The sequence below is a fragment of the Pholis gunnellus genome (assembly GCF_910591455.1).
Source record: "Pholis gunnellus genome assembly, chromosome: 5".
Classification (NCBI taxonomy): domain Eukaryota; kingdom Metazoa; phylum Chordata; class Actinopteri; order Perciformes; family Pholidae; genus Pholis; species Pholis gunnellus.
The window spans coordinates 6,135,383-6,150,092 of record NC_136531.1 but is presented as its reverse complement, the minus strand read 5'-3'; the positions used below and the strand labels follow the sequence as shown (position 1 = coordinate 6,150,092).

The 14,710-nt window shown below is 40.2% G+C and overlaps 1 protein-coding gene across 1 annotated transcript in view; it reads right to left on the bottom strand.

The window, feature by feature from the left end:
* The window catches only part of grin2ab (glutamate receptor, ionotropic, N-methyl D-aspartate 2A, b), a gene marked incomplete at both ends in the record, with an annotated part of 90,098 nt that overhangs the window by 13,304 nt on the left and 62,084 nt on the right, over window positions 1–14,710 (bottom strand). The window contains 7 exons of the mRNA XM_079159322.1: window positions 1,321–1,492; window positions 7,626–7,828; window positions 7,947–8,061; window positions 12,139–12,344; window positions 13,494–13,593; window positions 13,692–13,826; window positions 13,981–14,147. Of these exons, the coding sequence (XP_079015448.1) occupies window positions 1,321–1,492; window positions 7,626–7,828; window positions 7,947–8,061; window positions 12,139–12,344; window positions 13,494–13,593; window positions 13,692–13,826; window positions 13,981–14,147 (1,098 nt within the window). The remainder of the gene's footprint in view (window positions 1–1,320; window positions 1,493–7,625; window positions 7,829–7,946; window positions 8,062–12,138; window positions 12,345–13,493; window positions 13,594–13,691; window positions 13,827–13,980; window positions 14,148–14,710) is intronic.

The following is a 14,710-nucleotide window of genomic DNA, read 5'->3' as shown; positions in this document are numbered from 1 at the left end:
GTTTTTTATTTAATTGTCTAAAGGCTCCCAGTGGTCTGCTCACATAAACATGACCACAATCTATGGATCATATTGTCAGCTTCCATTATCAGACGTTTTATGTTTCACTTTCAACCTTTAGGGAATTTACTGTGACAGCACTTAGCTTTAATTACCTCCGCCAACGAGGTTATGTTTTCGGTTCGGTTTGTTTGTCTGTTTGACACAGAATAATGGAAAAACTACCGGCCCGATTTTTATGAAATTTGGTGGAAGGGTGAAGCCAAGGCCAAGGAAGAACCCATTTGCTCTCCGCGCTCCCTCCTAGCTTAATCTGGGGTTGAGTAAATAATTTCCAGAAAAGATAAACGATATTGACCAAGTGTGATCTGTGCTCTTAAATAGTTGATTGTATGGAATTTAAAGAACCAATGAGAAATAATATTGACTATATAAATTACAGGTAAGAGTGTGACTTAGTGATGACAAATGAGCTTTTTGTAACCATTATTACATCCTATATCTTTTAGTCTCATGTCACAATGTATATTAAAATATGTGTGAGTCAACTAAAGAGCGATAGAAGCTTCCAATCCTGTGAGTTAAGGTGGTTTGACTGGAGATATTTCAAATTTTTTCTTATCCCATAAAATGCCCAAAACCAACAGAATTGATTCTTGTAACTAGTTTTGTCTCCGTATCTTAAGCCTGATATAGCGTATTACTCTGTGCCACAGGCCTCCACTGTTATCTAAAACATAAATGGGCTTAAGGCTGAGTGTGCCAAAAACAATAAAAACTCTATGTAGGAAGGAACAAGCAATACAGTCAATATAAATGTCAGTTGGCATTATGCAACTGAATGATATATCTAATGTGTCATTGAAAAGGTGCAAAATTCAAAGTTCAGACCGTTAATATATCAACAAACAACTATTTGCTCTGTAAAGAGGAGATATAAAGTCTACCTGAGCAGAGAATGCGGTTGCTCTCCCTCTGTGTGTGTTGTAGTGCAATTGGCTAGATAATCGCTGCCGCTATGCACTGCGCTCATACGGTGGGACCAACTGATAACGTAGTCCTGACCCACTGCGTCATCACGGAAGCGTAGCACCCGCCCTATGGTTGCCCGGCAGCACTGTTGCCGTTGTTTGCACTGTTAGCACCATTAGCTGCTAGCACCGTTAGCTGCTATCTCCATGTCGAGAGCCGTTGAAGACAATACATATACGTATCGATCTTCTCATCTTCCAAGAAGGCAAGTAAGCATATTGATATTTCCCAATAATTACAGACCGATATGGTATGGTACTAAGAGAGAGACATGTAGGACGTACGTACCTCTCCAACCATGCCGTTCCACATATTGTTGATCTTCTTGCCGTGTTTTCCGTTTGAGACCAGGTAGAGGTCATAAGTGAACTTGACGTTCCTGGCTATCTTCTTCAGAATGTCAATGCAGAAACCTTTGCAGCACTGCTTAATGTAGGAACCTCCTGTTGCTGTGCTGTTACTGCAACACACAGACACACACACACAATCAACAATTAGGTCATATTATTTACATTAGACGACATTTTAGAGGCGATTGTGCGGATTGTGAGTGTAACTGTACTCTTGCCGCCTGCTCGCTCCATATCTGGTGGTTCCATCAAACTGTAAATTATGACAGTGCAGAGTAACCATGAATACTGCTGAAGGGCAGAGAGAGAGCTTATATGGAGTTTGTGAGTGTGTGTGTGTGTATGTGTTTCCCTCAGTGCTTGAAAACACAGGGGTACTGAGCAGATGCTGCTGGGCTTAAAATAGAGCTGGGCTCTGCAGAACAACCAACCTACATGATTAAAATATCAGCTGTCCTTCCCAGCGTCTCTCTCTTCGTTTCTTTACGCTGTCATTTTCTCCCCTCCTCTTAAGTGTTTCACTGATTACGTCCGTAAGGGGATACTTCTCTGAAACTCACAGCCTACCTACTGTACATACACTGAACAGCCAAACAGACAGGAGACAATGGAAACTGATGTTACAGTAAACTTTTGTGACAGCCCTCTCCGAGGACCTCGGAGCTGTGAACTAAACTGAATTGTAGGATCAAAAGATACTCATAATCTATTAAACTCCACCAGCATTTTTTTTAAAGTATTTCCATGAAAACTTTTTTTTCGCTCCCGTGTCAAGCATCTCTGATGTACTGTAGCATGTATGAACTGGAAGCGTAACTCTGTGACCTTTTCACTTGCCATGTTAGCTGATTCAGGAGAAAGTTCATAAAGAACTGAGGAGTTCACACACAGAGAACGACTGTCAAAGAACTGAATCATCAAAGGATTAAAAAGTCTTTTAGCAGCAGTCGACTGTATCTGCGGCACAGCATCGTGTGCATGTGTGCAAATGCGTGTGTGTGTGTGAGAAAGATGGCATAGTATTTATACAAACATCTTTGTGTGTGAGTCTTTCTATGTACAGAGTGTGCCCCAGGTGTTCCAATGCACATAATGTATACATTAGCTCTCCCAGCTGAGTCCTTATGTCACTGTGTAAACACACAGACTCCCCGAGATACCCATACAGTACATCTGTTTGATTCATGCCATACTTTTGTAATAACAAACACACAAAAATAAAATGGAAGTAGTGACTGAGTAAATGTGGCACTTATGGATGGTTGGATGAATGTACGCATGGATGAACGTACGGATGGCTGGACATGGGGAAAAAATTTAACCTAAACGAAGGCGCCGAAGAGACTAGCCATCTTGGCCTGTGACCGCTGAGACTTCTACGGCGATCGCTTCTCAGGAAGGTTGAGAAATCGGGTCGCAAGTTAAACTTTTCATGCCCGGTGATTCAGTCGTCTAATTGTCCGTGCCTACAGTGTCGTGACTACATGGGTCAGAAACTCAATAGTTGTTGTGTTGCATCTTCTCGGGTCTATCTGACACACGGGCTTTAATATGGTGGATTCTGTTTGTTGAAAAGAAAAGTAAATAAATATTGCAAGAGAGTAATTAGAGTTGAGTTTTTTGCACTTTCCCTGTGGTCCTCATGTCATCCTGTTTTATCCTATCCTGCTATCCTGAACAATGGAACTATTTTCTATTGTCTGGTAGAAATTTTGACATTCATTGAAGTCATGACAATAATGCTGTTGGACATGAGTAGAATACTGGAGAAAAGATGGATTTTAGTTGAGTATTTGGACTGTGTTTCGGCCAAGATATCAACCAGAAGATGCAGATGCAGATACTGAGCAAGTGGCAAATAAACCTGCAGCAATTATGACTAATGCTTATGTACTCTGAACTAGCTGTATACAGATAAGCTCAGATGTGAGCTAAATTGTAGAAATTAGCAGAGAGAAACAATGCTCTTGTCATGCAGAGGCTCTTATTGAAGTGTCTATATATTGCAGATAATTGGAGCAAAACCCAACATGTAGAAGAATTCAAGGAAAGCTTCTTTGAGAAAGTTTTACTTTTCCAGACTATTTGAGAAATATCTCTGCGTTGCTTCAAGAAGGCCTGCAAAACATTTCAGCCACTATAAACCGGCTTTGAAGTGATTTTCAAAAAGGAGAGTGCAATTATATTTATATTATAAGAGGGCTGGGCTGATTCCTAAAAGCGTACGACATACATGTAGAATATGTAACACAGTTACACTGTAGATGTGAAAAAAACGACAAACGAAAAGGGAAATTTTAAATGAAATGGCCAAATGAATCAAAAAATGGTTTTAAAAAATGTATGTTTTATACATTTGAAATCTAGTTTCACTGTGATAAGAATTTCAATCTGTAGGAACTGATATTATTTGTAACAAAGGATGATTTAAGCCGTTCAGCCCACTGCTATTGTTTCAGTGGAGAAAGTGTTATAATATGCAGTGAGGTGGTGAGTGGTGAGGTATTAAACTGTATACATACATTAAGAAATAGCCACATTTGATGAGGTAGCACAACAAAGTCAATAAATAATTTTCCATTCCATTAGCTGATGCTGTTATTGCGAACGACTCAGTGCACACAACAGATAATGAAATATTCCTGTGATCCTGAAGTGATCACGTCTGATAAAGATATGCTAATGACTATAGAATCTAAGTAAACAGAAGTGTTCTCCAAACAGTAGGTGCAGAATAAGGATATGGGAAATGGGGATATTCAGGGGATTAAAGGCTTTTTTTTTTTTTTTAACAATAGAAAATCTGGAGTAATTGTGCCGTCCCGCCTGAAGTGGGAAGGACATGCCACTATTGGGGAGCCGCAGAGAGAAGAGTCAACGCCAGGTGAAACGATGACGTAGCTGCCGCAGGGAGTGGAGGGCTAAGTGGCTGATTGTAGCAGAGCACAGAGCACAGGCTGGCGAATACGGTAAGACCATTGCCCGCAGATATACCCGTGCGACTCCCGAAGGAGCCTTGAATACCAGGACCAGCATTTACAATTTGATGTGAACAGCCACAGGCAGCCTGTGGGGAGGGAGGGGGGGGGGGGGGGGATATATGTGGAGGCGACAAAGGAGAACTTGGGGAGGTTGCAGACAGGGCAGGCTGCAGCGGCGGGTTTGTAGCTGCTGAACAGAATACTTTAGGAGCCTGGCTTGGTGGGAGTTGCAGTAGTCCAGATGGGAGATGACAAAAGGTTGGGCTGCGTCCCACATGAAACATCTTTTCATTTTCTGTCTCAAGGTACAGCTCAAGCTGGGATTTATGTATTTATTTGTCGTTTTCTGTAACAGGGACACTGCACATTCATAGACATAACTGTAAGTGCGTTAACCAAAAGGCTGGTTTTCATCCCTAGAATGGAAGCCAACGTTGGGCATAAAGATTTGAATCTTATGAGCAACTAAACAACAAATTGTTTAACCTCAATCACTACTGAATACTAAAACAATAAATGTAAGGCATTGAAATGTTTTACTTTGAGAACCATCTTCCACTAGCTGATTTTGAGTTGCTTAATTTAGGCCTACAACTAACGATTATTTTCATTATCATCTAATCCGCAGAATATTTTCTCAATTAATTGATTATTGATCGTTTGGTCGATAGAATGTCAAAAAATAATTCAAAGTGCCTGTTACAATTTCTTAACGCCAAATGGGAGTACTTTTTGTTTTCTCCGTCCAACTCTCTAAAATCTAAAGATAGTTTTGATCTAACGAGCAAATCCTCAGAACTGAGAAGCCAAAAGAGGGAATCTTTGGAATTATGATTATTAGTTATTAAACATTAATTCATAATTTGACAAATCAGTTAATTCACAATTGTTTCAGCTCTAGTGCAATTTCAGAAACTTGTTTTTTTAAGTAATTGTCAAGCGAACAAATTCAGAGAGTAAATTCATAAAAAGACAGAAAACAATATTCAAGTTGCTCAGATTATCTAAAAATGGAAGTTAACAAAATTCAAGATGAAAAGTCAGACTTGAACCTTGGGCTATGCTCAGTCAGTCATGTAATCCAAGTAAGAGAAGTTGAACCCTGAACACTTACATTTTACATCCAAATCAAGGTTTTTGAAATTGCAATCTGAACATTTCACAAAGGGAACTTCAAACCACAGACAATCAGATAAATGGTTTTCAATGTGAATTACTTAAATTCTTCTGGTTCAGTCATATTCAAATGTCAACATTACGTTTTTTTATAGTGGTTACATTTCACAATGAAGTGTTCAGTTGCTGATATGAATCAAATCATTCCTGGATTTATTTGCTTCCATCTGGCCACATCTTAAATAATGTAGTCGTCTAAAATTAGATAAAAATAAAGAGTACAAATATAAACAAAATTTAAAAATCATGCAACCTTGCAGAACATCAATGAGATGAGAATTTTAATGTGTCTCTATTTACCACAAAGGGAAACAGCAGCATTACTAATTATTAATTAGTAATTGTATCATCAAAAACAGCACAAAAAATCACACTGAATTAATGGAACAATTAAACAAAGAGCACAATGGGCAACACATGCAATTACAGTGATAGCAGAAACAAAAACCAAGTACACCGACAGATTGGCATTAGCGAGCTGACAGCAACAGAGAGCAATTAATTATTAATGCTGACAGAACTGATTATCCATGAATCAAATGGGAAGTACTTTGCCGGTATGTGTTAAACTCTCTGACAGAAGTTGGAAAAGAGTTTTACTCCTGTACAACACTGACGAAGAACGCAAAATAGTGAGTAATGTCAGTGGAAAATCACTGATGTACATCTTTGCCGCCTCGGCTGACTTGTAGAGTCGTTATATATGAATCTGAAATTAGCTGCAGTTAATGTGATTGGTATACAATGCAACACCTCCATCTCTTCTCCTGACAAAACACACAAGGCTACACAAGACCCATTTGTCTTGGTAACATATAGTGACAACCAAGTTTTAACATGGACCATTGAGATTGTGAGTTTAGTATTAACTTGTGTTTCAGCACCACCATGTGATTATATTAGATTGTCAGCCACATACATTTGGATTTCAGTCTCGAGGACAAACAGATGATGAGTCATTATTATATAAAGTAGAAATGAGTGGGCCCAGTATGAAGCCTTGTAGAACAAAAGTGGACAAGCAAAGGTCAGCTGATTGACGAGGATGTTCTGAGACAAATTGAGGCCGGTTTAAGAGCTATCATTCTATTCTACAGAAAAGTAGAAAAGACTAGTGGGAAGATTACAGGGGAACTAATTGAGTGTCAAATGCTTTCCTGAGATCAACAAACAACTTTGCTGATTCCACCTTATTTAGTCAAATAAGAAGAACAAGGAATGCGATTTGATAATATATTCCATGTCCTTGATATCAGACGTCAGTTTCCTCCACTAGTTAAACTAGTGAAATCAAAAATGCTCACTAGTTAGTTGGCGGTGGGGAAGAAACGTGTAATGAGGCTCCAGTTCAAAATAAAAAATACCTACCAATCAGGACGAAGGATTTTGTCATTATCCCGCCTTCTCCATTTGCATGTTGCGCTCTAGTTACCGTGTTGGCCTGAGGAACTGTAACTAGGTAACTAATGGCTGCATGTTGCAGCTTAAAAGGCTGACTAGTAGTCTATTTTGACCTCACTAGTTAACTAGTGAGCTCAAAATGTTTAGTAGTTAACAACTACAGGCCAAAATGTCCACTAGTTACACTAGTTGGGGTTGTTTTGACCTTACTAGTTACCTAGTGAAGTGCTGCATCTGTCATACATCACTAGTCAAACTAGTTAGGTCAGAATAGACCCCAACAAGTCAACTAGTCAGCATTTTCGCCTTGACTAGTAGAAAGTGTGTGTAACTAGTTAACTAGTCAATCAGTAAACATTTTGAGCCTCACCAGTTAATTAGTAAGACATCCATGCAACTAGTGAGTATTTCGTCTTTCAATAATTCAACTAATAAACACTTAAGGCCTCACTAGTTAACTAGTAAAGTCAAAAAACTCCAACTAGTTAAGCAGTGAGCATTTTGATTTACACTAGTTCAACTAGTGGAGGAAACTGACATCTGATATCAAGGACTTCCATACCCGTCTGACCTCCTGACCCACCTCCAGTTGAGGGATTTGAGCGTTTTCTTAGCAACATTGAGCCCGTATGAGCAGTGGGCTGGTGCTGTGTATTTGTTCACATGGCGTTTTTTGTCTACTTACTCTTTGACATGCTTGCGGCAGGGCACTGAGTTTCTCATGCAGGTGCCGGTGAGGATGTCCACATTGTCGACAATGACGAAAGGTTTCTCCTCCAGGGTGACGATGGAGAGATGGTTTTCATCTGCATCCTCATCCCCGTGGGAGTTATACCTCGGCCACACTGGGAACATCAGCGACAACGTCCCGTTCTCCCAACGGCCCATCTGTGTGTGTGTGTGTGCAAAACACAGAAAAACAAAATCAGGGACACCATCTTCATTAAAGTGTTTTGACTTTTTAATTTCCGTGCTCTTTTGAAAAAACACTGTGTTCATTTGTTACCTTCTCCCACTTCCTTTCACTATTCAGGACGATGACAACCAATTTGGGGTTGGCCTGGTAACCATCTGGAGTAAAGGATAAGTCGCGCCCTTCATTCCAAACATGCATCATGTGTCTGAAACAAATGGGAGAGTAGGAAGCTGTTATTTGCTGTTGTTTTGCATCTGTTTGAGTGTTTGTGAGTATGTGTGCACAAGAGCAGATACATTTGAAATAACAAGTAAAGCAGTCTATAATCACGGCAAGAGTATCCTCTTCAAATCAATGCTGTCTTCACCCACTGTGTGTGCATGCATGCCTGAGTGTTTGTGTGTGTGTGTGTGTGAGCATCTCTTTGTGTGTAGGAGTGGGAAGAGTCAGAGGCCACATATCTCTCCAATCAGCATTCTGCATTGATTTCTCCACAGATATACGCCTGAAAGACAAGTCACTGGTGCAACAAGGCTGCCCTCACTCTCTTACTCTCAACAGTTATCTTGCATACGCAAACAGATCCTTTGCTGAAACATTTACACATTCGCTAAAGTGAAGCAGTAGAGAGGAGTAAATGAACCAGTATCACTCACAGTGATATGGGATTAAGAATACACTTGCTCCAGTAAAACCATTTTCAGAAGGCGAGGATGTTCTGAGTGGTGAGACTGGGATGATAGCAAGAATTCCCACTGGGGGGGAAAAGAGGCCGGTCTCGGGAAGTTTACTAAAAAGGCCAAATAACACGAGGGACAGCAGCTGCCCAAAACAGACCACACCTTGTTTGTAGATGCCTTGTGTTCTGTCTTATTACAAATAGTTTGATTCATTTCGACACAGTGTCAAACACGGTTTCCATGGTTAATCCCGTGTGACTGAAATATCAACTGACTAAAATAGAATATTTAAAACGTCAAAGATCTGCAGCTTTTTATCTGCTTTACAAACATTTTTGAATTTGGCGCATGAGTCCACCTTTATATAAATATATATATATATATATATATATATATATATTTTTTTTTGGCAGCACTTTCTATGACGCCCATGTCTTCAATGCATTCTAAACATACTTATAATATGTTACAATCTTCTTATAACACTGTATTATTATAGTTATAAGCACTCATATTGAACCATATTATAATATTACAATTCCCAATGCTCTACAATAGCAATCATAACACATTATAAAGCATTTTATAATAATGACATATTTGTTTGGCATAGATCATAGTGTATTACTATAATTGCCAGAGTTTTTTTCCTTTATTATAATCCCTGTCATAATGCATACTAATGTGATCATAAGTTACTCTAAGTAGTCAATGGGTGCTTTAAGTGCAGGTCATGTAAGTCTTGAAGCACGAGCAAATATGATTCATTACAAACTGGCTACTAATCACTTTAAGTGGTCATTGTTTGCTTTTAGTAAAGTGAAGAATGTCAGTGAGTAACCAGCAATTATAAAGTCTTATGAAATTTGATCCTACAAGCCAATACAAATGTATAATGTGTTATCATTATTGTTATAAAGGATTATCAATATATATATATATATATATATGCGTGTGTATAATTATAATTATACAATGCTATGAGTAGATTGTAATGCATTAGAAGTATGTTCATAATGCATTTTAGAAAGGAGTCTAACTAAACACACATTTAATAGATGCATTTAAACAATGCTTTCAGTGTTCACAGATTCACAGTGTCGCTGCTCTAAAACAAAGAGTTCTAAAAAGGAGACTAAGATTGTGTGAGCAGATCAGAGCATGAAGAGAATCTTTGGAGTGCTGTTTGACATGCGCCCTGCAGGTGAAAACTATAATAATTGTACTCCGACACACATATATTGTTGTTTGGAGAGTGGATTAGAGAGAGGTACATTAATCATCTGTTTTCACAAAGACTTGGAAACAGGCCTGTGCTCTTTTGAAGCAGGCTCCACTCACACGGAGTAAAGAGTAAATAAAAGGTCCCTGTCTCCCTCGCATGCAGGCACTGCAAGAATCCCAAACAGCTCTGCCGTGGGTAGACCCTCTCTCAGCAAACACAAATAATTAAACATAAACCTACAAAGTTACACATAAAGAGACTTTTCTGTGCTGCATACATGAACCTGCCTTTGTCATTATAGGTTGAAATGCTATCAGTGACATGTCAGGTTTTGTGTTTGAAAATGTTTCGTGGTTCAGCAGGTGATGCCCTTGTCACAGTGCATTGCCACAGCTGAATACATACTGTATAGCGGAAACACTGCAGTCTATTCTGGGAAACTGCTGTCTCCTCCTATTTCAGGTTTGTTACCATTTTTGGGGAGAAGATTTTGATTTAAACGGATGAGGCTGGAGTGTTTTTGAGGCATGTGAAACAGGCAGATCATTCCTCATACATTCATATTTATGTATTCCTGTCATTTTTGTGATCCTGTGTGATGTCAATAAAACAAGATGTCTACTTACATTAAAAAGGGGTTCAGCGGCTTTTATATTACTGTATGCAAAACTATTTGCATTGCCCAGAAATGCAATGTCCATTTTAATAGCAGCATCAGCCACATGACCGGGAAAGAAAAAAGAAGACCTGCGTTTGCAAATAGCTTCTTTCAAATGTGGGTCCACTTACTGTATGTGCAGAACATGTTCCTCTTATTGAAGTGCTTGGGTAGCCATTGTGTAAGCACTTTCTAAAGGTATGAATAAAGAACGAGGGGAGGCTCTTCCCAACTTCTGTATTGTGGCAGGGAGCATCTTTTCAGAAAACAGTGACAGCTTAGGGGTTTGCATGGTACAGTGGTTCCATCAAATAGAATAACCTTTTCGAAATTTACTACCAGGACAAACCTGAATAAAACCCTGTGCCATTGTGAAGACCACATAAGCTGAACTAGAGTCTGGGATATTCATGCCTGTCAGGCAAGAATGGCGGGGAATCCAACGGGGCTGATAATGACTTTTAAGTGCCAGATTATTTTGTCCTATTCCTCTCCACCTCACGTTGTTTATACACACTGCGGCAAGATTGTATCTAGACTAATGTATGCAGAATTCTGATCACAGCCCTCGCCACTTGCAAATCGGGGTAGGGGAATCCAACCTGTCAGTATATTATCACAAAAATTGGCTGCAGTTGTTTTGACAAATATGCAAATTACATTCAATAAGTTAAAATGAGGTACCTCTGACAGAATGAGGAAAAGATTATTCCGAAAAAAGTTGGCGCTCCTATTGAGGTCTGAGTTATATTGGATCAACCTGTCAACAACGCCGGTATTGTATATGCTTTGATATATACTGTAATAGGCTAATAAGTGAGAGAAATGGGATAATAAAGCCATACTGGTGAAAATCACACTGTGGCTCTCATTCTAATGAGACAACTCATAAGTCATCATAGATGTGCAGAGCCTAGCAACCTGACCTCCATGTATTCAGTCAGTTTTGTATCAGTGTCTGAATTAATAATCATATTTTAGCCACTGAATACCTCATATTCAAGATGTAGTCACAATATCACACCAAAAAACCCTGAAAGGAAGCAAAGCTGCTACCAGATTCTGCATCTGTGCCTTTACAATTGTGGGTGTTCAGTATGAATGTGTGTCTGTGCGGGCACATTTGTCCCCCCTTCTGGTATGAAAGATTTGACTGTTTCCTCATCACAGAGACTTCAGAGAGGAGTACATACACTCATACTAGTATGCATATGTGCATGTAGACACACACACACACACACACACACACACACCTACAACACATACTGCCACAGAGCCCCGTAACAAGAAAAAAGAGAGAGAACAAAGCTAGTAAAAGCTGCTTTAATCCAGACTTAATGACACCCAGTCATGTGAAGTAAGGTGCGCACATAGAACACACGGACACACACACACACACACACACACACACGCAGGGTCTAGTGAACACAAGGCAGCAACAACACAGAGGTCTGCCTGAAGTTCAGTTCATTGTCGCTCGGTTAAGGCAGCAGAGTAGCCATGTACACAATGGCTAATAGTGTTAAATGTCATTAGACATCACAGTGTTAAACACTTTTGTCATCTCTACTTCTTCTCTCTTTTCAAGCCCTCTCATTAGTGCATTAAAAAGACTTATGTAACACGGCTCAACACCCAGCTACAAAGACGAGCAGAGTTATGCAAGTCCCTAGACCTTGATCTCCTCACACTCTCACACTCTCACACACATACACAGACCTGCGCAGGGCGCTAGGTGGGAGCTTCCCGGGGCTCCTGTCTGACGGTGTGCTGTAGCAGCTGCTCTGGGCTTCTGGCAGCTCCCCCTTCTCCCGCAGCATGGCGGCGGCTGCGGAGGAAATGATGCCCACCCCATCGCGCACCCGCGTGTCCAGCGGGTAGTCCCAGTCGTCAAAGGACACAGAGATCATACCCAGGGGAAACACCTGAGAGGGAAGGAGAGGAGATCTGAGAGGTGGCACATAATGGTGTGAAGGATTCAATTTGACTTTTTTTTTTTTTTACCCCAGTTTTAAACATTCATGTCTGTCAAAGGTGTCAAGCAGGTGATTTAATGGTTCCATGTGCCTTCCTGAAATAATTCATATCTGGATATCACATAAGTGTGAGCAGACTGTATGTCCAAAAACTGAACTGCTCATTCAAGGTAACGCCTACATCTTGAAACTGTCAAAATGAAAGAATTGAAAAACCAAATAGCTCACTAAGTTTGTCTCTCTAAACCAGACTGAGCAAACATGTTTCAAATAAAAAAGCCAGCACGCTAGTCTGTCAATCTAGCCGACAATATTTTGTTTGCCACAAAATGTGGAATCAGATCTTTGAAAAAGAGACATAAAAACCCAACATAAAAGGGACTCGAGGATGATGGACAAGGAAAGGAGGAGGATAAACATTTGAGAGGCTTTTGAGAAAAGGTAAGCAAGCATTGGATATATTTCGAGTATTAATGTGAGGGGAACACTTGAGCTGATTATACTTTGAATTATTTATGCACATATTCATATCCCATTTGGATAAGAGCTACCTTGCTGTTCTTCTTTTTGAGAGTGAATGTGTATGTAATGCTGTGAAACATCCTATTTAGGGGCTAAGCTAATGTTTTCAGAGAGAGACGAATGTAAACAAAGCAGTAAACTAAAAATACGATATGTTAATATGGCTCAAGGGAATAGTTCCACTTTTCGGGAAATATGCTTATTTGCTTTAGATGAAAAAATGTATACCACAATATTTGTCTGTTAATATGCAAAAGAGTTCGCTTAACTTAGCACAAAGACTGCAAACATGTGGAAACAGCTAGTGTAGCTCAATACGCGGGAAACAAAACCTGCTTTCCAGCACCTCTAAAGCTCACTCATTAGAATGTTATATGTTTACTCAGAAAAAAACTATGTGAAAACAAAGCGGTTTTGTGTCGGAATATTTCTTGGCGGGGAGCAGTAACAACCTAGTAGTTATATACAGGAAAGAGGTAGCAGATGACCGGCAAAAAGCCTGGAATTAAAAACACTGCACGCCTTGTCAAACCATTCAGAAGTGGCCACCTGTTACTACATATGGGGGCTCACTACCTCGGGGGTAAAGTCTGGGTTGCCAGTGGTGAGACTGGACACAATCCAGATGTAACCAGCTCCTATCAGGCCCAAGGAACGAGCTTCCTCCAGTATGTACCTGTGGAGGAGTAGAATCGGAGAGTGAACCAAAATTCACTGCAGAAATGTGGCAGAGTGTGACAGAGAGACAGAAACAGTGACAGAAAATACACTCACACAGCCTCATCCTTGGAGCAGTACAGCAGTATAACAGGACTCTGGATCCTCTTGAGTGCAATGTGTGATTTAGAGTTTGGGTCGCCATCTACAGCATCTAGAGTCACCACGCTCTGGAGGTCCCAGCGCACAAAGCTGTAACAATACACCATTACAAAAATACAAGGTACTTAATCTTGTCAGCTGCCGTAAATAAAGGTTAGGGATGAAAACAGAGAGTGAGCGTGTGCACATCTGTGTGTGTGTGTGTGTTTTTGTGTGTGTGTGGGGGGGGGGGGGTATTAATTACCTGTGGTCCACAGTTGTCTTCAGTGTGCCAATGAAATCCTGGTACCCGGGGAACTTGGAAGTGACGATAGAAAAAACATGCCAGTCATACTCCTCCATGATGGAGAGCATGAGCAGAGCCTCCTGCTGCAGAGCGGCGCCGAACTGGAAGAACGTGGACTTCTCATCCTGCAATGACAAACAGGCCAGCAGCAGAGACAAGTCAGCAGATTTGTCTTAAGGAACTGAATTAATTGCAGAGAAGAAAGAAAAGGAAGAAAAAAAAACAAGAGCTGGAATGAGTGAGTGAGTGCAAATCAGACTCGAAAAACCTGGCGGAATTAAAACCATTTTCAATTTTGTAATCAGTGAGTCAGACGCGGAGTACGACTGAGATAAGAGAGAGTGTAAAAGCGTTAGAAGAACGAACGAGGGAAAATGGGACAGCGAGGAAGAGATACTGAGAGATTGAGTCAACAAGTCAGACTGCACTGCAAGAGAGAGCGACTGCTGGCAACACGAGGGCCCTACTGGCCGGCGTTAACGGCCTCATAACTCACAGGTTTGATTCACTTCGACGCTTAATAGCCAACAACAGCCATACATTGTCTCAAAACCTAATTGAGGCAAATAACAACGCTCTTCCTGGTTGCTCATTGTGTCTGAGGCTGTATTATTGAACTGGCTGAGTATATTAAATGTACCACAGAAAAATTAATCAGAATCTTTAATGCTGAACATAATTTTTCTGT